This window comes from Malaya genurostris, chromosome 2 (assembly GCF_030247185.1).
Source record: "Malaya genurostris strain Urasoe2022 chromosome 2, Malgen_1.1, whole genome shotgun sequence".
Taxonomy (NCBI): Eukaryota; Metazoa; Arthropoda; class Insecta; order Diptera; family Culicidae; genus Malaya; species Malaya genurostris.
In genome coordinates, this window is record NC_080571.1 from 106175821 (window position 1) to 106202204 (window position 26384).

The following is a 26384-nucleotide window of genomic DNA, read 5'->3' on the forward strand; positions in this document are numbered from 1 at the left end:
GTGTACAATATTGAACACACTTTACCCCATAACTCCGGAACCGGAAGTCGGATCCGGATGAAATTCAGGAATTACGTATGGGACGTTCATTTGAATCTAAGTTTGTGCAAATCGGTCTAACCATCGCTGAGAAAAGTGAGTGAGATCCATTTTGGTATATATGACCACTATTTCTGGTACTTCCGGAACCGGATACCGGGAACCAGGATAGCCGGAATCGGTTTGTTTAGTTGTCTACTGATAATGACTATCGATTTGTGTAGTTTTGAGACCAGTTTTTACGTTTTTTGTTTCGCCGGTTTAAGTGACGGTGTACAATATTTATTTATTTATTTATTTATTTATTTATCTATTTCTTTCCATCTGACCTGGATTGATCTCAATGGAGTTTTTGGTAGAGTGGGAAAAGCCCATTTGAAATTCATCAAATGCGCGTAAATCCCATCATCTTTTTAACATTGTACATATTTGTTCACATAATTACAATTCAGAAACATAAGCCTAACGAATAAGGATACAAACATTGTCCAGTGCTAAAAAATAATTAAGTTCTACTTATAATCTATCTGAGTCTCTTTAGCCTATTCTTGAAAACAACATTATTGAAAACATTGCACATTGCCCTAATCGGTTTGTTCTGACCATATTCCGTTCTTCGTAAGTCGAGTCGCAAGAAATTCCGCACTCTTAGAGCAAATTCAGCAGCTGCAAGATTCATATGGGTGGTCTATAATGTAAATGAAACTGAAACAAACGTATCACCAGCAATCCGTTTTATTTTTATTTATTCGACCAGTTCTACTGTCAAATTTAAAACTGGTATACACTGCCGTTCTATTTTTTCTATATTTGAAACACAGATAAAACGTTGCTGGGGCTGCCAGTTTATTTTGTTATAATTTCTAGATTTAAATTTTAAAACTGACATAAATTATGCATCTAGAACTAGAACACTCCTGAATATGCCCTTAGCGTTCTTAGAGGGACATTAATACATATTTGCGAGAGAATCTCAGGAGCATCAATTTGTCCATTCAGCCTTTTCGCTATAAATACTGCTCTGAGTATATATAATATTGAACACACTTTACCCTATAACTCCGGAATCGGAAGTCGGACCGGATGAAATTCAGGAATTCCATATGGGACCGGAAGACCTTTCATTTGAATCTAAGCTTGTGGAAATCGGTCCAACCATCGCTGAGAAAAGTGAGTAAGATCTATTTTGGTATATATGACCACTATTTCCAGTACTTCCGGAACCGGATACCGGGAACCAGGATAGCCGGAATTGGTTTGTTTAGTTGCCTACTGATAATGACTATCGATTTGTGTAGTTTTGAGACCAGTTTAGAAATGTTTTTACGTTTTTTGTTTCGCCGGTTTAAGTGACGGTGTACAATATTTAACACACTTTACCCTATAACTCCGGAACCGGAAGTTGGATCCGGATGAAATTCAGGAATTCCGATAGGACCACGAGTCCTTTCATTTGAATCTAAGTTTGTCAAAATCGGATCAGCCATCTCCGAGAAAACTTAGTGAGATTATTTGACACACACACAGATATTGCTCAGCTCGATGAACTGAGTCGAATAGTATATGACAATTTTCACTAGTCGGTTTTTCAAGTGATTGCATAACCTTTCTATAAGAGAAAGGCAAAAAGAACAAAATAAAACAGATGCTGCATAATGGTCGCATGACAAACAAGACGTAACAAGCCGTAATATGATGGTGACAATGGAGTCAAAATAATAATAATAATAATGGATTGACATCTCATCATACTAAGTTACAATAATTTCCAACGTAAGGTTTCGGTTTTCGGTAATCCAACTCTTACGACGTGCTCGCATTGACTGTTTTTAGTCGCCAACTGGTCACCGTAACAAAATGTGACAACGAAAAAGTAATACACACAACAAGACAAAGTTAAGTAATGTTTTCATATTGGTTACCGTATTCGTTTTGATGCAACAAAGAAATACAATTTTAGTGTCGATCGAAGTAGATATGTAGTGAGTTTAAAGAAGATTGAATTCTATATTTTAACTCTGATTATCGGATGACAATTTTTGGTCGTGAATGTTGAATGGGAAAAACATCAACAAATTCTAACTTGACACAAGCTTCTATTTTCTGTTTCATTGTGACTGATGTGCATGCTGAATCAAATCAAATATTCGTTACTGAGAAGTTGTTTGGCAACCCTTGGTAAGTCGCACAAACTCCGCCTCTTACGCTTTTCAGATTACATAGCAGTTATAATGCACGTTGCAAAGTCTTCTACTTGTTCCATGAGCTTGTGTCATATAAGTTACTGTCATTGAAGTGTAATAACGTATGCTACTTGGGATATCAGATGAAAATGAAATTTATGAACACTGACCGTCAGCATATCGATACAAATTCATATGACATTTGCTGCCATTTTCAAGTGAAGCTTCCAGAATTCATCGTCAGTTGAATAATCGTACCTAGTCATTTGAAGTTTTGTTTGCTCAGTTTCAAATGCCAAGTAGTCTAGCTGCTTCATTGTCTTCACTGTCGGTAGTGAACAAGTTCGAATGAATAGAATTATAAATGGAGTAAAGTATTAAAAATGGAAACTGAAGGAGGAAACTATTAATTTATGTGTATTCTGTAATTGATGTTTCAGTTACCTGTTTTGTCTTTGAACTATTATCTTGAACCAATTCGAATGATTACCTAAACCTCATTTGAAGGCCGCTCTCACACTATTGAAAGAAATATTTTGTTACTTCAAGAGATCAACTGACAATGTTTAAACTGAGCTTTGATTTGAAGAGAATCGATTGAAGAACTGAATGCTGCCGGTTCGGTACGTCACCGAACGTTATGTGTGTCAGAGTGTGAAATTTACTGCAGTAGAGTCAGTGTGTTTTACATTCGGTTTCAAGTGAATTGAATGGAGTTTTGCTGCACTGGTCTCAAGTCAATCAAAACAATGGCAAAACTACATGAATTGAATTTTGTATTGTTCCCACATCCACCTTATTCGCCAGATTTGGCTCTCAGCGACCTACTGGCTGTTTGCAGACCTAAAAAAAAAATGCTCCGCGGTAAGAAATTTCGCACAAATGAAGAGGTTATCGCTGAAACTGAGGCCTATTTTGAGGCAAAAGATAATCGTTCTACAAAAGTGGTATTGAAATGTTAGAGCAGCGCTGGAATGGTTGCGTTGCTTTTGTTGAAGATTACGTTGATGAATAAAATTAATTTTGAACCAATAACACGTGTTATCTTTGTTAGGCCCGGGACTTTTCAGACCATGTGTTATGTGCTAGATTTACATCCTTCTGAAAACTTTTTGTTTATCAATCTAGTAACTGCTTCTTTTTATTTAAATTCTTTACAGTTCACCTTCCCGGGTTGGCGGTTCAATGCATAGGACGCTGGTTTTACAAACCAGTTGTCGTATGTTCGAGCCCCGACCTGGAAGAATTCTTAGTGTCAGTAGGATCCATAGTACTAGCCATGCAATGATTCTGTACACTAAGAATCTGCTGCGAAGTCTGTTGAAACAGAAAGGCCAAATTCCACGAAAGGAATGTAATGCCAAGACTTTGCTTTGACAGTTCACCTTTTCCCAAAAATGCCATCTTGTAACATGCTGCTTGGCTCATAGTAATCACACATCAGAAATTTTGAGCGAAAATGAAATGCAGAATAATTGAGTCATGCAGATTTCAATTTATTACATATTTATTATCTGTATTGGGTTATTGTATATTGTCTGAGTGTGTACGCGACTATTTTTTTCCGTACTAACATGGAGTAACGGCCAGTAACTTGGCTCTCTTTTTAACACTAACCTTACATTTTCAATCGTTTAATCATTATTGCATTCCCCACTATTTAACTGTCCCACCAACCTTGAAAATCTTTCAAAATAAAGTTTCGACCTATTATAAAACTTACATCGATTTTCTACGTTCTTGCACATATCAATATTTAGTCTAATATATAGTGACTTCCACATATAGATTTTAACTTTTTTAGAACTTTTAAAATTGCGTTCAAACTTTACAGGATCGCTTCAAGTTTATGCTTTTAATGAAAAGCCATCCTTTGATACAACTATATTACATATTCTTGTATTCTTCGCAGCTGACATACACAAACCAAATGGTTCGGCAGTCACACCGGTAAAGATGGACGACAGCAACGGAAAGAATGGTGGCGGTGGTGGTGCTACTTCATCTCCGCCACCTGGCGGAGGAACCAATAATGAAGGAGGAGGAGGAGGTGGTGGTGGTGGGAACGGGATTGGTGATACAGCGAACCCTACCAGCGCTGCACTACCGCCGCTCAGCAGTAACACCTACTCGGCTTTCAAGCGAGGAAATGTGATCAAGGGTATTCTGTGTCCATCGATGACCAACTCCTTCCGTGCACCGTCCCTTGAACGTTCCTATCTGACCTACTCCCACCGGCAGCGGCAAAAATCACTAATACTGGTGAATGTAGTCGATTTGGTACTCAAGATCGTGCTGGCGTCTGTCTGGATAGGTTTCAATCATCCCGCGGTCAGTTCCGATTTGATCACCTCAAAAAAATGAATGAAATGTGAATGTGCGCATCCCTTTTGTATTTACAGACAGTGAAAGCTCACGAGATCACCTGGTCGGTGTGCTGTGTCGTCTCGAACTTCCTGATCTGTGTTCTGGGGAGCTGGCGGTTGTTCGCCAACAACTATCTGCACTGGGCGGCCGTGTGCACCTGGCTGCTGCTGAATCTGCAAGGTTTCATCGGCGATGGGATGGGCTTCGCCGAACGGGAGTACCTGATTTGGTATGTCCTGTTCATCATCTTCGTGCCGTACGCCATGCTGCCACTGCCGTTGAAGTGGTGCATGATCGCCGGCTCGGTCACTGCCATTTGTCATCTGATTGTGACGACGATCAACAAGTTTTTGCACGAAAATGTAAGTATTTATCATACTGTTCCACGGATAAACCGTACCCGAATGTGAAAAGTACGAAACATATCAAAACGTCTGGTTTAGCTTGATATAAAACGCAACTCTTGCGTTACTGTGTGCACAAAAATGTTAGAAACAGTTTATTTTCTATTGTGTTTAGTTTTTGTTTTGGTTCATAATTAACTTGTCTCGACCATCTGATTACTAAACAGGTGTTGCATTATTGATTTTCAAGTTCCCTTAACCTTTTCATTTAAACAAATTTAAGATAGGTACAGTACTCGCCCATCACGCAATAGGTAGTTTACTAGCCTACAGCGTGATGGTGAGTGAAACTATTCAGGACTTGGACTTGAACCTTCATCCCCCTGGCACCGCTTTTCAGTATTCGGTTTCAGGAGAGGACTCAACCTTGTTCGTATCAAAAATCACGTAGACCGCAACGACGGATCTATCCTACTCCACCAGTTTCGGAGAAAATCGTGTGCTTTTTCCCATTTTAGCACATTTTATTTCGTTACTCGGGAACACGAAGTCAGGTCCGTATATACTTCAATACTAGACTATAAGACTATGATACTTTCTATATTAGTCAGAGTTTAAGATAATTGGTCCAGCGATTTTTGAGAACATCAAGTGCACTTTTCCTGCACATTTTTTCACGTTATTCCGAAATCAACAATTGGATATGGGCGAAATCTAATAGCTGGTTACAGGGCTATGAGAGTTTTCATTCAGAGCAACGTTTATTAACACTATTTCTCTCGGGAGGTGCGAAAAGACACCTTTCAATTTTCAACTGAACATAATTCCCAAAGGCATTTCAAAAGGTATATCTATTTCTACCATAAGGTGTCTTTTAACACCCTAAGGATTTCATAACAGAGTACAAAAAATACTTGTGCTAAGTTCAGAACGTAAGACTATTACTGCCCATTCTCGCATATGGACTCTGGCCACTTTTGAGTTAACCCGACGGATAACGTCTATTTTACCTTACTTTCAGAAATTCCACGCCTAATTTGGGGTTAGCTCAGAAATTAAAAAAAAAAATCATGTCGGGTCGGTCGCATAAGGAAAGTACTCGCATATCTGTCCCACGCATTCAAAATCACGTTTTAGTATCAACTTTCTTTGCGTTTCGCCTTCGGCTCGTCATTGCTTAAAGCAGTTCAAATTGAACTGCCATCTCGTGCCTAGCAGTTCAACTTAAACCGCTAAGCAGACGCAAAGTCCACACTACTTATGTGACCCTTTAAGGATATAACACTAGGTGCCATATCCTATCTGACGTCTCGGGCGTAAACGAATGACGACTGGCTACTGGTCGCCGCAGAGTTTGAACATTTAGGGGTTTTTTGTTTTGTGCAAAAAAACTTATATTTAGTTTCAACTTTCTTTGCGTTTCGCCTTCGGCTCGTCAGTGCTTAAAGCAGTTCAAATTGAACTGCCATCTCGTGCCTAGCAGTTCAACTTAAACCGCTAAGCAGACGCAAAGTCCACACTACTTATGTGACCCTTTAAGGATATAACACTAGGTGCCATATCCTATCTGACGTCTCGGGCGTAAACGAATGACGACTGGCGTTTTAGTAACTACAAAATTTACAGGTTGCATCAATTTTTTCTGGCCACTGCACCAATATTTAGCGCTGGCAGTGCGTGCAAAAATTTAGATAATGTAAGATAAATTTTTTTTGAATCGCTATTTGGATATAGCCGGTACGATAATTTTTCTTGGATATTTTACATTCCGATCTCATTTCTTCGCCAAGGTAGCTTCCTTCAGAATCAAACGTATTGCTCCCATTTATACTCACAATTTCATCCTCCTAAGCAACAACTTCAGGAAAAGATTTAGCTCTTTTGTCATAGCTTTGACCAAATTAAATGTTGGCATATGCGTTTATTTCAAATTGGAATTATCTCGAACGTACTGTACAGAACGGGAGATTTCAGAATAATTCTCTCGAGTGTTGGTGGCATTGAAATCCAACAAATCCATTGTTTGAGCTGTCTTCCGTGGAAGAGTCTCCACCATACAATATAATTGCATCAAAACCTGACATGATATCGCAAACGATTAAAAATTTCACACGAATGGGAAATCAAACATGAGATTTTGCCACGTGCGAGAGAAGCGTAGCATACTAAGATGGAACCGGTAAGCGAGTATTTTTTCGTTATTTCCGAAACATGTATTCATCGTTTTCTCAACTTGTCGATTTTCAAAATAAGACAGATATGCTAGTATGGGCAGTATAGTTGAAAAAAAAACTACACAGATAAAAATATTTTGTGATTTTACATTTATTTTCATGCACATATTTGGAGCAGGCAATTGAATGGAAATTTACATTACAAAACGAAGCGGTTTGTAAATATACAGTCTTGTTCAAAGAAAAAATAAATGAATTTTGATGTAATTTTCCATCAATCATGGTTTTAAATCAGACTTTCGTTTCAACTGATGTCTATTTCATAGTACTATCGGTTTACATGTCGTGTAAGTTTCATCTTTTCTTCATGTGCAAATTTTATAACATTTTAAAATTTGGTCGATATGACAAACATGACATTATTTGCACTGTTGGGAAAATCATGATCAGAAAAAGTTTGTTTAACTATCACTCGTGAAAAAATCAGTTCAAGTGATTTTCTAAAAAAAATCAGTGACTGAAAAAATCACTTCCGATATTTTCATTCATGAAACAAGTGATTTTTTGTGTCAGCGAAGCTTGATGACAAATTTTCAACCAAAGAAATATCGCTAAAGAGATAATCGAAAGGGAGAAGAGTCTCCGATGATAAATTTCCACTACGCCGTTCGTTCAATTCAATGAATAAATTCAATTTAGTTCAATAAAAAAGTTCTAGTGAGAATCGCGTTGTCAAAAAATCAGTACTGATCTTTTCTGCAGTAAGTTTTTTTATCGGTGATTTTTGCCTTTCTCTATAGAAAGGTATTAGAATTGCTGGAAAAACCGACTTTCGAACGGAGCCTCGGAGACCCATAGTGTTATATACCATTCGACTCAGTTCGACGAGATCGGAAAATGTCTGTGTGTGTGTATGTGTGTGTGTGTGTGTGTGTGTGTGTGTGTGTGTGTGTGTGTGTGTGTGTGTGTGTGTGTGTATGTGTGTGTGTGCACTTTTCGAAGATATTTGAACGCGCTCAATTTTCTCAGAGATGGCTGAACCGATTTCAACAAACTTGGGCTCGTTTGAAAGCTACTGTCGGGCCATTGATCAAGTTCGAAGATCAAATGGCTGTGACTTTTGGTTCCGGAAATATGATTGTATAAGTGACGTAACCGACAAAAAGCGTTGTATTTGAACGCGCTCAATTTTCTCAGAGATGGCTGAACCGATTTTAACAAACTTGGGCTCGTTTGAAAGCTACTGTCGGGCCATTGATCAAGTTCGAAGATCAAATGGCTGAGACTTTTGGTTCCGGAGATATGATTGTATAAGTGACGTAACCGACAAAAAGCGTTGTATTTGAACGCGCTCAATTTTCTCAGAGATGGCTGAACCGATTTTAACAAACTTGGGCTCGTTTGAAAGCTACTGTCGGGCCATTGATCAAGTTCGAAGATCAAATGGTAATGACTTTTGGTTCCAGATATATGATTGTATAAGTGACGTAACCGACAAAACACGTTGATTTTTACCGCTCTTATATATATATATATATATATATATATATATATATATATATATATATATATATATATATATATATATATATATATATATATATATATATATATATATATATATATATATATATATATATATATATATATATATATATATATATATATATATATATATATATATATATATAAGGGTGCCAAAATTTTGGGATCACCTCTATTTTCGTTAAGTTCTAGTGCTCAAAAGTTCAAGCACCTCGAAAAAAGCCTTCATGCAAAATTTGACCTAAATCGGACATGCTTAAGGGGTGCTGCCCGGTGGTAAAGGTTTGACAATTTTCGATCTTGAAAAAGCACCATAAGGGGGAGTACATGAAATTTCCAAAAGCGAAAATTCGAAAAAAATTTTCGAGATGACACTAAATCTCGACGTTTCATTCAATTCTGAGCCTTTTGGCATCAAAATTTTTTTTTTTCGATTTCGAAAATTTCATGTGATATTTCAAGATATATGAAAATTTCACTAAGTGGACTAAGAAGGCTTTTTACCTTTTTTTATATATATAAAAAATAGGTATAGAAATCGCTCAAACTTTCGAAAATTTTTCCGAGGCCCGGAGGGCCGAATGACATATACCAATCGATTCAGCTCGACGAACTGAGCAAATGTCTGTGTGTGTGTATGTGTGTGTGTCTGTATGTTTGTTGTCAACTAAGAGGTCGAGATCTCAGAGATGGCTGGACCGATTTTGATCAAACTAGTCGCAAATGAAAGGCCTCCCCGTCACCCAAAACGCTATTGAATGGTTTTGAGATCGGATGTTTACTTTTTGAGTTATTCGAAGTTTTATGTCAAAATTTTCAGTTTTTTGACAGTATCTGTCACAATTGACCTTAAAAACAGAATATATTTTCAGACTTAGATTCCGCACGATAATACCTATTCAACAAGCCATAGATTGTTAAAATCCGTCCATTTTTAACGGAGATATCGAAATTTTTGTGTAAACGACTTTTCCCCCTATTCCAGCAGTAGGAGTTTTGAGCGCTGTATGACAAAGCAATGCTTGGGAGCAACGGAAAACACGATTTTTTATTCTATTACATACAATTGTTTCTAAGTACCAAAAAGACTGTGTACAGCATCCTTTTTCAAGACAATTTGCCTCAGACCGATTTTAGCACGGCTCGTTTTTGGCAACATAATCGTTCGAATATGACATATATAAACCAGATGATGGCAGATTTTTTTTAATTATATTGTTTTAAACTACTAACAGCAATAAATGCTGGAAGAACATAACATCAATATACCATTCGAATCAGTTCGTCGAGATCAGCAAATGCGTGTGTGACAAATAATTTCACTCAATTTTCTCTGAAAATTTCTTTTCTACAAATTCAGATTCATACGAAAATTCGTATGCTCCCAAACAAAGTTCCTGAATTATGTTTGGTTCCGACCTCTGGTTCCGGAACTACAGGATGATATATGAAACGAAATCAAAATTGTGTAACTCATTCTTCTCGTAGATGGCTGAACCGATCTAAGAATCAAATGAAATCTAAGAATCATCTAAGATGCAAATGAAAAGTTTCAAGATTATTTTAAACATCTTGCTCTTCAGTCAGATCCAACTTCCGGTTTCGGGGATACAGGGTGATTAGTATAAAAATGTCTATTCCACATAAATTAATCAGGTTCATCGGGTTAGCAGATTTGGATAGTCAATAAAAAAATTAACTTTTTTCAGTTTTAGTGGTATTCAGTTGTCCATTCAGAAGGCACCTAAAAATTTAATTCATGCTATGATTTCTCAAAGATGTCTTCACTGATTTTCAAATATTTTGAAACAAATGTAAACTATACAGCTATTCAGGTGAATTTATCTGACTTCGGCCATACCGATTTTAGAATTCCGGTTCCAGTATAAAATCGTTTCTCAAAGCTCAATCGTTTTCTCAAAAAAGCCTAATCAAATTTCAGAAACAAAATTTCAAATTGAATTAAACTTATATACAAAATTAATTAGTTTTATACATACATACAAAAATTAATGAATTTTATCCAATTAAGCTTCAAAGTTGTACTCAAAACTGTAATTTATTCGTCATATGGCCATACGAATCGGTTTGGGTTATGCTGGTTCCTGAATACCGGCTCTGGAAGTACCTTAAATTACCGTAAACTCTAAAGTGGAACTTACATATCATAGCATGTTTAATCGATTATCACACTTCTAGATTCAAATTCGATTGTATTTGCAGTTTCGACATTACAGAGTAATGAGTGATTACAATCTCAAATTGTCGCTTAAAACGACGGTCATTAAAATAATGTAATGAAAACTTAAACACCGAAGAATATTCATGCAAAAAATACATGCGAATTGATAAAAAAAGGTATCATCTCACTGCTAGGTGGATTAATCACGTTTTTTAGATTAGCATCACTGTTCTCATACAAATAGGCAACGCAAATGTCAAGCACTAGTTTGGAAAAATGATGCTGACTGTGTGACATAAACACTGAAGCATGCTTTTGTGAACTACTCGAATCAATCTGAATCAATTGGTGTAAAAATTAGTATCCAAAATTATTTAATAAAAGTATGAAACATATTTTCATGAGACTGTTATGAAAGAAGAGAAAGGCATTATCACACCACTAGGTGGATTAAGAAGGGTTTTTTTTGTATAAAAATCACTTGTAAAAAATTTCGAAATCGGTGATTTTCGAAATTTGTTTTTTTCGCAACACTGAATTATTTGGATGTACAAATATATCAGACTATTTGCATCCAGATATTAAATAGCTCAACGATTTTACATCTTATAAGATGCACATAGTTTATATTTATATTCATGAACATGTGAAATTGTGTGATTTGAAAATTACATGGCTTGAAATTGAATGAAATAAAAACCAAAAGACTCGAACCGAGAAATATGTTCACAAAACACGTCAATTTATCAATTGATCCACAGAAGCACATATCTGCTAACCGGATAAATGGTACATATAAATCCTTATAGGGACTAGATGAGTGCAAATAAGAGTAGGAGCCTGTAAAGCAGGCATTTGAAACAGTTACATATTTTCAAAACAATGTAAATTTTTTTTCAATAAAATTTTATGAAAGAACGCTAAACATCCAATGAAAAAGAAGTTAATCAAAATTTTCGTATATGCTACGGTTCTCGAGATACAGTGGTTTGAACAAAAATATTGGGGTATTTTTTTGTGTCTTTTAAGGGATGGTAGTTCCTTCCTTTTAGAAGAAATTTAGGAAATCGACATCACCAGAATTCAGATTTAAGATATATGGAAGTATTTGCATATATTCACGGCTTTCAAGAAAGCACTAAAAAGTAGATGATTATTAGGACGAATACATGGAAAAAAGTTGTTATACTCACTTTTTTCATAATTTTTTTTATTCGGTTCCGTTACACTTAAGTTTAACGTGACCTTTTTACAGTAAAAAATAAAAAATTTTTTTTCTGGATCTTGTTATAATTATTTTTTCTTGAAGAAGGGGCGCTTCCGCTGTTATCTAGCGAATGAAGGGGAAGCAGTGGTTCGCTATTCACACTCCCGTCCATTGGTTCAGCATCACTGTTATGGACGGAACAATCGTTGTTTTGTTAAAGGCGTTGGGTAGGTTATTAGCTGCAGCTGGTGTACTTCGTTCTATAGGGAACACTGATGGTTTCGTTGTAGATGATGCTTCATTGTTGCTGGTGGCTGTCACAGGTGTACTAGGGTTACTTGGGGTTGGTGTGAAGGAAGCACCATTGTCCTTTGGTGTAGTTGTCTCCTTGTCCAGTTTATCATATAGCTTACCGTAGTGCACAGCTTTTTGGCAATATTGACATGTGGCCATCTGTTTGTTATAGGTAACAAGTAATTTGTACGGGATTCTTGTATCCTGACCGAAAGTCACATAAGAAGGTATAGCCCTCTTCAAGCACATGCGTAGCAAACGTACGCCATTTAGAATACCGGGGAAAAAGTTCTACCACTTTTTTTTCGATAGAGAGAATCTCTCCGTATTGGGACATAGTTTTGCGAATATAAGGATCGATGACGCTTGAGGGAAGATTATGCACACGCACTTCTATAGCTCTATCTTCCATATATACTGGAATGTTTTACTTAATGTTTTCGTGCTCCACATAGTGCACATTGTTATTGTCTTTTGCGAATTGAATTGCATTCAACTCTTTATAAAACTTAATGTGAACAACATTATTTGTTTTTTTTACATTGAAGTAAATGTACACGTTTAATGTCAAGATACATTTGCTCCTTAAGCAAACCTTCAAGTTGCCGTATCGAAGGTCGAATTTTGCACTGCCTGAAGTCAACAATAATTGTACTTGGCAGTTGGTTTCTTGAAAGCGAACTGTACACTCACTTTTATTGATTTTGTTAACAAAAAAAATTAGTCATGTTGTTTTCGAGAAGCTTATAGAATATCAGTAGAACGCAATAACAGTTCAGAAGCGTTTTTTCGATAGAGCAATCAAATTCTTTAAAACAAACGGTTTTAAGGAGTGTATCGAAAATAAGCTGTCCACAAATTTTTCTTTCAAATTATAATAAAAAACGATATTTTATTCAAACTAAAAATTGATCCTTCATTGTACGAGGTTAAACTTGACGACGTTCGATGGGTCGAAGCTGAGGGCAATTTGGTGGATTGATATTTTTCTCAACAAAATGTATACCCTTTTCCGCAAGCCAATTGAGAGTGGTTTTGGCATAGTGAGCCGACGCTAAATCCGGACAAAACAGTGGAGGTGTACTTTGCTTCTTATATAAATGCAGCTATCTCTTCTGGAGACACCCAGATCGATAGATTTCTGCATTTATTGTTCCGGTAGTGTAAAAATGGTTGACTTCAAACCACAGGAACATATTTCTTGCCATTCCAATACCTTTCGACCGAACTTCTTTACTTGAATCGACCTGTCCGCATCGCTCACATCCTCCCCAACGACGACAGTAAAGTATTGTGGACCTGGAAGGGTTTTTGAGTCTTCCTTTACATAAGTCTTATCGTCCATTAAAGCGCATGCATCCGGACACTTCGAAAGACGCGAATACAATTTCCGGGCCCTTGTTGCTGCTCGCTTCTCCTGTTCTACACTTTGATTCGAGATTTTCTGTTTCTTGTAGGTTTTCAGGTGATTTCACCTCTTGATACGCTGGATCATTCCGACACTCGTTCCTCCTTTTTCGGTCAAATCACGTATTGACATTGATTTGTTCTTCATGATTAGAGATACCACTTTGCTGGTCCAGTTTCGGGTTGGAAGAACCGGATTTTCTGCCTCTTCCTGGTAGCTCATCCAAAGAATAGTGTTCCCTAAACTTATTAATGACGGTTTTAATACTGGCATGATGAATTTCAAACCTCTTCGTCAATTTCCGCATAGTAATACCCTTCTCATTTAGCCATGTGTCCAGAATCTTAATTTTCACTTCCTTTTCAATACGTGACATTTTGAAAACGCAGAATTTCAACTGTACAAACAAGTAAACAAACGAAAGCTGACAGCCAAACGCACAGCATGCTGTGATCTGAGCATAAAAAAACCATCACAAATACATGCGTACAACACAAATGTATGTGGATAGCTTATTTTCGATACACTCCTTATACGTTTCTAGTTAGAAATTTCATTCGTTCGCGTTAACAGCAATTTACTAAATTTTCCTAAAAAAATATATATTCAATTACTAAACACAACCCGTGTCTGATTTCTGATCAATCCCTCAGAAAGCATTAGTTTTTTTTCGAAACTATAAAACAACTGTTTGCGGAAAACTAATCGAATTATTGTCATCCTTTCATTCGTAGGATACAACCTGCATCGTGCGCCAGATGATTGCCAACTCGCTGCTGTATCTGGCGATAAACTTTGCCGGGATGTACACCAAGTACCTAACCGACCGTGGCCAACGGTTGGCATTCATCGAAACCCACAAGGCCATGGAGCACAAGCGTGAATCGGAGAAGGAATACCAACGGACCCAACGGTTGCTGGATTCCAGTAAGTTGATTTGCGGTTTCGCATCGGGCCAAAGTTAACTCACTACAATACTGTAATTAAGTACCATTCACCAAAATCGGAAGGCGTCTGCGGCCGGATTCCAAGCTGCTGCAGCTGGGGGCCTTTGTCCGGAATCGAATCAAAACTGATCAAAACTCAATTTCAACGGTATCGACGAAGGTCAGCAATATGCGGGTGCTATTGACTTTCAGTTCACAGCTGATTGGGTTCCGAATGCAGGCCTTAGTTATCCTTCTGCCTTTGCCTGTTTTACATTTGTACACACTCGAATCCCGAAATAGAATACCCGGCCGGGTTGAACATTAGTAGGAAACATAATTTTGCTAACATAATGATATGATACAGAGCTCGGGCCATGTCGGGAAATGTTGCTAAAAATAACAGATTTTTTTTTCGTTTCCTGTAAGCGAAAATCGATCGTTCGCCAGACTAAAGGATGATTGATGGTTCGGTTTACCGATTATTGAGTGGCCTTTCCTGCAGAATCGGATAATTTGCTAGTATACCGGTAATCGGAGGGTAAAAGGTTCATGTTCGGTTCATGTCATATTAATTTGATTGAATTTTATTTCGGTAAATCCGATGATACCCAATCGTTGATTTGGAAGTACTTTCAACTGTATTTACTCGCCTGGAATGAGTCACGAAATCATGTATCAAATGCAACACGTGGCCGCTAGTCTGCAGTAGCAAAAGCGAACGATTTGATTATAAATTTGATTTCCTCACGTTTCGACAATAAAGTTAGGGGGCAACCAAATTCAACATGAAATCAATTTTCCCTGCTGCCATACCTAGGCGAGCTACCGAATGGTTTTCACGCCACTTTCTTTCACACGAGAACAGTTCCCCCAGAATTATGCCATTTACACGTCAACAACTGACGGGGTTCTTTTCTGTGAGTGAAACATTACTGATAAGATATCATTGCGCGATGATATGGGATCGGTATCGATTTTGTGCTCACGGGGGCACCTAACCTTTAGTACAGCTGAAGTGGGAAAAAGCATTTTGCTTACCACAAATTTGCGGTGGGAATGGAAAATGTAAATATCACAGCCTATCTACCCCTCAATTCGTTCATCCACTCGTGTAATAAATTTCTGGGAAATTCAGTTAGATTTGATTTGAAAATTTTTCCTGCTCCTGCTTCACGACAAAGACTGTCAAAGAAAACGCATTGTTCTTGGGTCAGCAGTCAGCAGCAGTACCTGCCCCGGTAGTAGTCCTACAAATGCAATAAACTTAAACGTCTATTAATATTGTATATCCTGTGGCTCATAATTTGTCCCCGTTCTCTGTTGCATCCATCATCTGCTGGGAGCCGACGCCGGCAGGTTTAGAGGAGTGCTTTCCAGGACATTAAAATTATAATTGATCAAATTATTATTGATGATGATACGGATGGGTGCACGAACCAATCCCTTGTGGGCTTCTACGGGTCGCAGAGAATGTTCTGTTGCCGACCATAATATGGGCCATTCATCACCTACACTGACGAGGCAGGCAGACTTGGTCGTCTTGGTTGTTTATAAATATCACATGCTTTTTCACGGCAAGGCAGCTTCACTTGTTTAATTAAGTATCTTGCTCCGATGACACCGATAAGGTGTAGAGACCGTCGGCAGGATCAACGGTGGAAATTTAATTGATTTACGATGTGGAGATAAATTAGATGATCATTTTACAGTTTGTCAAGAGCATTAGTTGCGTTTTACACACATATCAACCTAGTTCTGTGAAGACCTTTGCAAATCTATGGTCAGTGACAGTCAAAACAATAAAAAAACAGGTTTAGTTGAGATGCCTGTTGTAATAATCATTAAAACTATATTTATCGATGGAAACTGGTGGCGTAATGATGCATTTCACATAACGTCGGGAAAAAAGTTCGCGGTGTGCAAAAAAACTATTCTAATAATGCTTTTCTCTTGTCATTGACAGAGTCTCATTTTAGTATTTTTTGCCTTTCTCATATAAAAAGGTTATGCAATCACTTGAAAAACCGACTAGTGAAAATTGGCCCGGAGGGCCAAGTGTCATATACCATTCGACTCAGTTCGTCGATCTGAGCAATGTCTCTGTGTGTATGTGTGTGTGTGTGTGTGTGTGTGTGTGTGTGTGCGTGTGTGTGTGTATGTGACAAATAATCTCACTAGGTTTTCTCGGAGATGGCTGAACCGATTTTGATAAACTCAGAATCAAATGAAAGGTCTCGTGGTTCATCCGCAAACGCATTACCATCGCTCAGGAGCTGTTAAACGACGTCAACGACTATCCAAATTAACTTGAAAGGGTCATAACTGGTGATGAAACATGGGTGTACGGTTATGATGTCGAAACAAAAGCACAATCGTCCACGTGGAAGCACCCAACGTCACCAAGACAAAAATCGCCGAGCTCAAAAAAACACGTCTACACCAGCCGCTACAAGACAGAATGTAAACAATGAATACAGCTGAAAATTTCACCATACATTAGGGACATATGTACCAACACAATAAAAAAAAAATTTTGACCGCCGGACTCTCCAGACGCGCGCAATTAAAAAATTCCGGGAACTTTTTGAACAGACCTCGTACATGAGAAAGGCATCATTACACCACTAGGTGGATTAAAACAGGTTTTTTATATATATAAAAAAAGGTGTAGAATTCGCTTTAGGAAAATTTTCCGAGGCCCGGAGGGCCGAATGTCATATACCAATCAATTCAGCTGGACGAACTGAAAAAATGTCCTTGTGTGTATATGTGTGTGCCTGTATGTGTGTTGTCAACTAAGAGGTCGAGATCTCAGAGATGGCTGGACCAATTTTGATCAAACTTGTCGCAAACGAAAGGTCTCCCCGTCACCCAGAACGCTATTGAATGGTTTTGAGATCGGATGTTTACTTCTTGAGTTATACGAAGTTTTATGTCAAATTTTTAATTTTTTGACAGTATCCGTCACACTTGACTAATATGTTTCTATACTTAGATTCCGCACGGTAATAGCTATCCAACAAGCCGTAGATTGTTACAATCCGTCCATTTTCAACGGAGATATCTATATTTTTGTATAAGCGACTTTTTTCCCTATTCCAGCAGTAGGGGTTTTGAGCGCTGTATGACAAAGCAATGCTTGGGAGCAACGTGAAACACGATTTTTTATACTGTTATTGTTTCTAAGTACCAGAAGGACTGTGTACAGCATCCTTTTTCATGACAATTTGCCTCGAACCGATTTTAGCACGGTTCGTTTTTGGCAACATAATCGTTCGTATATGACATATCTAAACCAGATGATGGCATAATTTTCGAGTTGAAAGCAATTTCATAATAATATTGTTTTAAACTACTTACAGCACTAAATACTGGAAGAACATAACATTCATATACCATACGACTCAGTTCGTTGAGATCAGCAAATGCGTGCGTGACAAATAATTTCACTCAATATTCTCGGAGATGGCTGAACCGTTTTATACAAACTCAGATTCATATGAGAAGTAGTATACTCTCAAACAAGGTTCCTGAATTACGTTTGGATCCGACTTCTGATTGCGGAACCACAGGATGACATGTGAAACGAAATTAAAATAATGCAATTCATTTTTCTCGTAGATGGCTGAACCGATCCCAGATTCAAATGAAATCTAAGAATCACCTATGATTCAAATGAGAGGTTTTAAAATCTTTTAAAACATCTTACTTTTTAGTCAGATCCGACTCCTGGTTTAGGAGATACAGAGTGATTAGTATAAAAATGTCCATTTCACATAAATTAATCAGGTTTATCGGGTTTGCAGATTTGGATAGTCGATTACCAAATAAACTTATTTCAGTTTAAGCGGTATTCGTTTTTGGATTCGGAATGTACCCCCAAATTTTAATTCGCACTACAATTTCTCAAAGATGTCTACACACTCCTCAGGTGAATTTAACTAATTTCGTCTACACCGATTTTAGAATTCCGGTTCCAGTATCGAATCGTTTCTCAAAGCACAATCATTTTCTCAAAAAGGCCAAATCGAACTTCAAAAACCAAAATTCAAATTAAAGGACTTATGGTCCCATATAAAATCGGTGAATTTTATCCGATTCAGGAATTACAGATGATGAGTTTTTAAAATTCATACCGATATAGAAGATGTAAATTGTTTGGCGTATTAATTTTTGGCCATACGAATCATTTTGGGTTATGGTCGTCAAATGGTGAGATAACTAAGTCCTCACAAATTTCTATCTCATGCCTCCCCGAGCGTCTATGATGACATTTGGTCAATAGAACGGCGTAGACTGGGTGCTATCGCCTTCTGCGTTAGTAGCAGAATGAGAGGGTGCGAAATGACTTGTAGTTTGAAGCCCATCCTAAAGTGCAATATTTATCGTGGTATATTGCAACATGTGGTTCTGTTGTTTGTTGCAGTATTTGTTATATATTGAATTGAATTATGTTATTATTATTATTATTATTATTATTATTATTATTTTATTACTATTATTAGTATTATTATTGTTATTATTACTATTATTATAATTATTATTATCAGAGCATAACTTACACTGCGACATCAACTGTAATACATTGAATCATAGCATATTATTTTATATATTATCTTCTGTTGTGTTATACTATGTTATATGGTATTATACTGCATTGCATTATATAAAATTATATTGTATTATATTATATTATATTATATTATATTATATTATATTATATTATATTATATTATATTATATTATATTATATTATATTATATTATATTATATTATATTATGTTATATCACAGAGAACAGATATCCAACAGACATTCATACGTGTAAAGTCGTGTATAACAGTGATTTTTAACGGATTTTCGCTTGTATGGTTTACACAGCTTTTTAAAAAAGTTTGTACTAGCTTGGATGTCTGTTCTCTGTAGTTATATTATATTATATCATGTTATATTGAATTATATAATGTTATATATGTGTTGTATTATATTATCTTGTATTGTATTATATTATAATTTTTTATTTCAATTTATATTATATTATATTGTATTATGTTCAAGTATATCGACAACGGGAAGGGGATGTAAGATACCCTGATGCACTCCCTATCAGGGTATCTTACAAGTTAATGACTGGATAATGGAGTGGATTGTCAATCTGAGTCACACGGGGGAAGCTTTGTGTTTCTCTCTGAAGGTCTGAAATGAGTAAGACGCACCCTCCGCACAAACATACCATCAAGCGGGTTTAAGCTGGTATAGCGAAATTCTTTATTATATGGCCGGATGTTCTTGCTGGAAGGCGCCGGGTCCTCAAAACCCATTTTGATCTTCTTAACAGCAATTATATGAAAGCTATCTGATAATCAAATTCGGATCTACTGTAAGTCTACCCGCATACACTGGTAATGCCTTGAACTGATGGTGGCTTCACACATACATACACACATACATACGAATCATTTTGGGTTATGCTAGTTCCGGCTATGGAAGTACCATAAATAATGACGAAAAACTCTAAAGTGGAACTTACTTCGACATCTCAAGGAATGTTCAATCGATTGTCACAGGGGTTATTACTCATTACAGGGTAATGAGTGATTAAAATCTCAATTTGCCGTTTAAAACGACGATAATTAAAATAATGGCATGAAAATTAAAACACCTAAGAATATCCATGCGAAAAACACATGCGGATTGATAAAAAAAGGTATCATCTCACTGCTAGGTGAATTAGTCACGTTTTTATGAATATAGAAACGTGCCTAATCCACCTAGTAGTGAGATGATACCTTGTTTAATCAATCAGCATGTGTTTTTCGCGTGAATATTCTTCGTTGTGTTTGGTTTTCTTGAAATTATTTTAATGATTAAATTATCAAAATTTTGAACTGCAAGACAAATAGGAGATAGAAATTGTATGAAACCCTAAAATTATTCCTTTCAATCTAAACGTGTGACAATCGATTAACATATCAGCCGGTATTTCACGAATAATATTGGTTTCCAGTGCTTCAATCATTGCTGGCTTATGAGCATTAAGAAATAAGAAATAGCCCAAAAGCGTTACATCACACAGGCCCAAAACGTGAGATAAACTGTTCACCGAAGGTGGCTCTCATTGTTTCGCGTGCCATGTGAGATGTGGCTTCGTTTTGTTGAAATTACATGTTAGGCATGTCCAATTCTTCCATTTTGGGCAAATAAAATCGTCTTACACGGTAGTGCTCGCCATTCACAGTAACGTTTCGTCCATTGTCGCCTTTGTAGAAGTACAGCTCGACGACGGAACCGGCTGGTCTTCACTCCAGACGCGACAAGTTTGCTTGTATCTATTCAACCAGAAATGAGCTTCGTTGCTGAACACAATTTTTCGATAAAAAAGTGGATCTTCCTCCAACTTTACCAGCGCCCATTCACCAAATGTCAAACGTTGTAAGTCGATTCTTGATTAAATTATAGACCAAACTGAACAAGTTTAATAATGACACAGGACACGATTCACGCGTGATCTGTCAAAAACAGTATTGCCAAAAAGATACCAGCCAAAAATCATCCTTTATGTGTTTGAAAAGTTTCAAGAAATCCCTAATATTAAAAAAAAAATAAGCAAAGTGAAGCCATGTTATATTTAGCGTAAAAAAAAACATTACATGGCTAGTGCTACGACACAATAAATGCTTCCAGGTCCGGGATTGAGCATACGACAACAGGCTTGTGAAACCTGTGCCCTATGTATTGAACCGCCAACCTTTAGGGTTTAGCTAATTATTCTTTTCGATGATAAACAACATATCAAACTTTGTTCGGTAATTTTGGCTATTTTGACGAGTTTTTAATAATCAAACTACTGAACATATATCAGCACAAATAAACATTTGTTGACAGAAGTAGCTCTAGATAAAATTACGACTCTGTGATGAAACGTTATTTCCATTGAAAAAACCACCTACCGAGTTTTGAACAGCTGGAATCGGAAATCTAAGAGAATCACACGAAATTTGAGAAAAAAGGAAAAATACTTACAATGTAACACACATAATTCTTTGTAATAAGATATAATGATGTTGGTTAATCAATAATATTTGTGTGATTATTATTATATATGTCGGGTATAACATTTCAGCAGGAGATGATTTTTATTACTTGTTCCTCTAATTTTAATGCACAGTAATAATCGACTGTAAATTCCGTTAACAAAGTTAACAAGTTCTACATCGGAATGTAATACCGTGGCATTTCTCTATCTAAACAAATACATTCCTCTCTGACATGAAAGTGTCGGCCCGTTTGCACCAATCCACCAATGCAAAGATTGAATACAAAGTTGAACACAACACATCGGAAGTTTAATGCAACCCACGTTGAAAGACATCGATTTGCTCTCATCTTCTCTTTTCGATTCATTAAAGTCTCACGTATAACTATGGAAATGAAATCACGTGTGTCCATATCTCACACTACTATATTTTCCGCATGTTTTGAATCTTTTCCTCTCTGGTTTTCTCTCTCTCTCTTTTATAATTCGATGCAGTTCTTCCGATGTTCGTAAATAATGACATCCGCAAGGAGATGTACAAATCACCGGAACAGCAGGCTCAGGTGGACACTCAATTCAAGAAGCTGTACATCTACCACATGGACAACGTCAGCATTCTGTTTGCGGACATCAAAGGTTTCACGGAACTGGCGAGCAAGACTTCGGCTCAGCAGTTAGTTAAAATTTTGAATGATTTGTTTGCGAGATTTGACAAAATCGCCGAAGATAACCATTGCTTGCGGATCAAACTGCTGGGAGATTGCTATTACTGTGTGTCGATGTTCGACTCCCAAAGCTGGAAAAGTCGACCGGATCATGCCGTTTGTAGTGTGGAAACGGGTCTGCACATGATTAAGGCAATAAAGGATGTTAGGGCCCAAACGAATGTGGTGAGTCTGAGTCTAGCTCACGAACGATTAATATTGTGATAAATTGATTGATTTCTCCTTTGTTGCAGGTTGATTTGGACATGAGAATCGGAATCCACAGTGGATCGGTGATGTGCGGAGTGCTTGGCGAGAAGAAGTGGCATTTCGACGTCTGGTCAAACGATGTGATCATTGCGAATCACATGGAGTCAGGAGGAGTTCCCGGTCGGGTGCATATATCGGAAGCAACACTTAACTGCTTGAACGACACGTACGAAGTAGAGCCCGGTAACGGGTCTAGCCGAGATAGCCATCTGAAAATGATGAACATCAAAACATATCTTATCAAGCGAACCGAACCGTTACGACCACGGAAAAGACTGATGAACCGAATGAGTACACTGCAATTTGAGAAAGAGGCCATCGCTAAACTGAACGAATTGAAGCTCAGAAAGGATTCGAAAACCCCGAGCGTTGCATCGAGCGGAGCAAACCATAACCATATCACCAAACGTAGCTCGAAATCTACGATCCACGAAGATGAACCGACGACCGACTGGACGCCGGAGATACCTTTCAAGAATCTGGGTCAGGCGGGAGTCAACACTGCGGAAAGTTTTCGGGATAAACAAAAGTACGACCCGGAAGATAGTGTTCCATCGACTGAGGAAGTAGACGAGATAATCGATCAGAATATTCAGATCAACTCGAACAAGCAGATGCGGATGGAATACTTGTACACTTGGACGCTCAAGTTCAAGGATTCATCACAGGAGGGAACGTTCTGTCAGCTTCGGGAGGACATGTTTCGATCCAATATGCTCTGCGTGTTTGTTGTATGGATTTTCATTGTCCTCTGCCAGGCGGTGATTATTCCGAAATGCACGGTACTGATAGTGTCGCTATCGATAACGACCTTCATCCTAACGGTCGGATGTGTTCTCGTAATGGCGGAAGAATTTTCAGCTCTTCCAACTTTCCTACAGAAAAGTTCATCCACGTTGGTGCACGATCGTAAACGACGAACAATCTTCGTTTGCGTTACCATCATTTTGATGTCCGCTGCAAGTTCGATGGGTTTGATCATGTGCGATTTGAAAGAAACAACTCCAGCAAACGAAACGTTTCGCAAAGAAGCGTCCATCGCTTCGCTGCAAATCGGCGGAGGAGTAAAGCAAGAACTTCAACTGAATCTGACAGTTACTGCGACTCTCAATCAAAACCTGGTGCTGAACTCGAACAAAGTTGTAAACTTCGATCTGGAAATGTTATCGAATGACGAGAATAAAACGTTGAAAGATCTAACCGAACAAGACCTTCGGCTGTACGGACTCACTCCTCTCTTTGTGGATATACCGCAAAGTTTCAAAGTTTCAGTGTACAATTTATCTTCTGAGGACTCACTGCTGGAGCAGAGAACTCTTGCCAAACTTTCGACGAAATATGATCCACTGAACGCATCATCCCGATGCGTTCATCCCGAATATGTCGTTTTCACGTGGGTCCTATGTCTCATATCCCTGGCCACGGCTTTGAAACTGTACTATCTCGTGAAAACCTTCATGGCGATCACCATGGTTGCCTGCTACTCGATCCTCATTCTAGCGGTATTCAAGCAAGTGTTCGAAACATTCGACACCCAGTTCATAGAGGCCAGCGGAATGCCGTTGGCTGCTCAGATGATGATTCTATTGGTGGTGTTCCTCACCATGGTCACCTACCATGCACGGTTGGTGGAAGTTACCTCCCGGTTGGACTTCATCTGGAAAGAACAGGCCGAGAAAGAGTTGTCCAATATGAAATCCAACCGACATCTGAATGACCTTTTGATCAAGAACATCCTGCCGGATCACGTGGCCTCCTACTACCTGTCCGAGGAACGCACCGAAGAACTGTACGCTCAAATGCACGAGCTATGCGGGGTGATGTTTGCTTCGATTCCGAACTTTAAGGATTTCTACTCGGAGGATATCGAAAACGGGAAGGCCTGTATTCGAATTTTGAATGAAATAATATCGGACTTTGATTCGCTTCTGGAGGAATCTCGTTTTGTCACGGTCGAGAAGATCAAAACGGTAGGAGCAACGTACATGGCGGCGTCGAATTTGTGTTCCGGAAATAAGGTGAGTATAGTATAGAATAAAGATTGTACTCGAAAAAAATGCAACATACAGAAATGGTTATTTGTTGATCATACGAACCGACTTCGAATATACCGGTCCCTTGAATCCAACTCCGGAAGTATCGGAATTTGTGGTGAAAAACTACAACTCACTTTTCTCCGCGATGGCTTAACCGATTTTCTGTCATCACTGTAAAAATGAAACGAACTCCGTTTTGAAGTGTTAGAACATGTGCTGCCGGAACCTGGAAGTGGGGTTGTTTGGTCAGCAACTGACATAACTTTCAAATAGGAACAGTTTTGAGACACATTTAGGAGATTTTTTTCCTTTTTGCTTCGTCGTTCTGAATGACGGAGGCTCCGGTACTTTCGAAACGAATAACCGATTTCTCACAAATCAATTTTTATGGCCAATAACTAGAAAGGCGTACACAACATAAGTTTTATCTGACTAGTTCAGAGAATTTTTTCGTTTTTACCTTGTTATGTCTAGAAATACACTCATTAAATAAATCCGACCCGGATAAAACTCAACAGCGTTCTATGGGACCATAAGACCAGTGATATAAATCTAAGTTTATGAAAATCGGTCCACCCATGTCAAAGAAAATTGAATATTTTTGCATATACACACATGCAAACGCACATACAGACGCACACGTTCTAGTGATGTTCACAAAGTCAGTCAAATTTTGAAAAATAAATGCTGAAAAATCCTGATCCAGTCCTACACTGGAAAAATTTACCTTTCAAAGTTTAAAATCGATTTATAAAAAAAACATTTTTGATTTTGATAAAATTTTGTCCAAAATAGGTAAATAGGTGATGTTCTCTACCAACCGTTCATACGTTGCAAAATGGGTACTTTCAAGGAAAAAAATATTAACTGAGACCATTTCTTGTTCAAACTTATTTTTTTATCCAGTGAATTTTCATTAACAACTAAACCACAGATAACAGATATACAGGCTCGAACAAAATTTTTCAAAATTCTGTATAAATTGCATTGTATTTTGCTATACCTTGTAATCACTACTGCCACCTACTCGACTATTCGCCGCGATCTTTCAAAGCGTTCCACTACGTTCCGGAACGATAACAAAATTCTCCTAACTGTTACATAAAAATTCCAACTACAAAAATTTTAACACTTATCACGCGATTTCCTTAAGTGTTAAAGACAACTTTATTTCTATGTCGCATAAATTAAACGAGAATCCGATCGGAATAAAACAAAACAACAAAAATAAACTTGCAATTTTAACCAACAGTAAAACAAATATCTAGCGTGAAATGAATGTTGCTCCCAAAATTGTGGCTCATGTGAAAGCTTCACCCAAATCGTGGTGGTACCTCGCGTGTCGATCGTGATGACATCTGCAAGTGTTTGCCATGCAGTTTGAGTAAAGTTTACACACAGTTCATATGTGAGCCTGTATATCTGTTTTCTGTGACTAAACTGAAAGTCATTATCATCCAAGATTCCAATGAAACTCAATTGGAGTAGAAAATATATCGAATGCTCTATTGCTAGTTGCTCGATATTATCAAAAAGTATCAGTGCTGGATAAGATAAAGTTTTTATTAGAAGAACTGTTGTCCTCTACAAACGCCCATCTTGCTGCACGGATTAAAGTCCATTGCCGATACCATGAATAAAAATCATGAAATCATGAATAAGTCATG

At 37.6% G+C, this 26384-nt stretch overlaps 1 protein-coding gene across 5 annotated transcripts in view; it reads left to right on the plus strand.

Moving 5' to 3' along the window:
* LOC131433080 (adenylyl cyclase 78C) overlaps positions 1-26384 on the plus strand; it is a 243579-nt gene that overhangs the window by 207179 nt on the left and 10016 nt on the right. For all 5 annotated transcript variants that reach the window (XR_009230019.1, XM_058599840.1, XM_058599841.1 and 2 more), the window contains 5 exons: positions 4135-4553; positions 4625-4951; positions 14478-14670; positions 22203-22597; positions 22666-24699. Coding sequence is in view for 4 of the 5 variants with exons in the window: in XM_058599840.1 (XP_058455823.1) it covers positions 4135-4553; positions 4625-4951; positions 14478-14670; positions 22203-22597; positions 22666-24699 (3368 nt within the window). In the remaining variant the exon portion in view is untranslated. The remainder of the gene's footprint in view (positions 1-4134; positions 4554-4624; positions 4952-14477; positions 14671-22202; positions 22598-22665; positions 24700-26384) is intronic.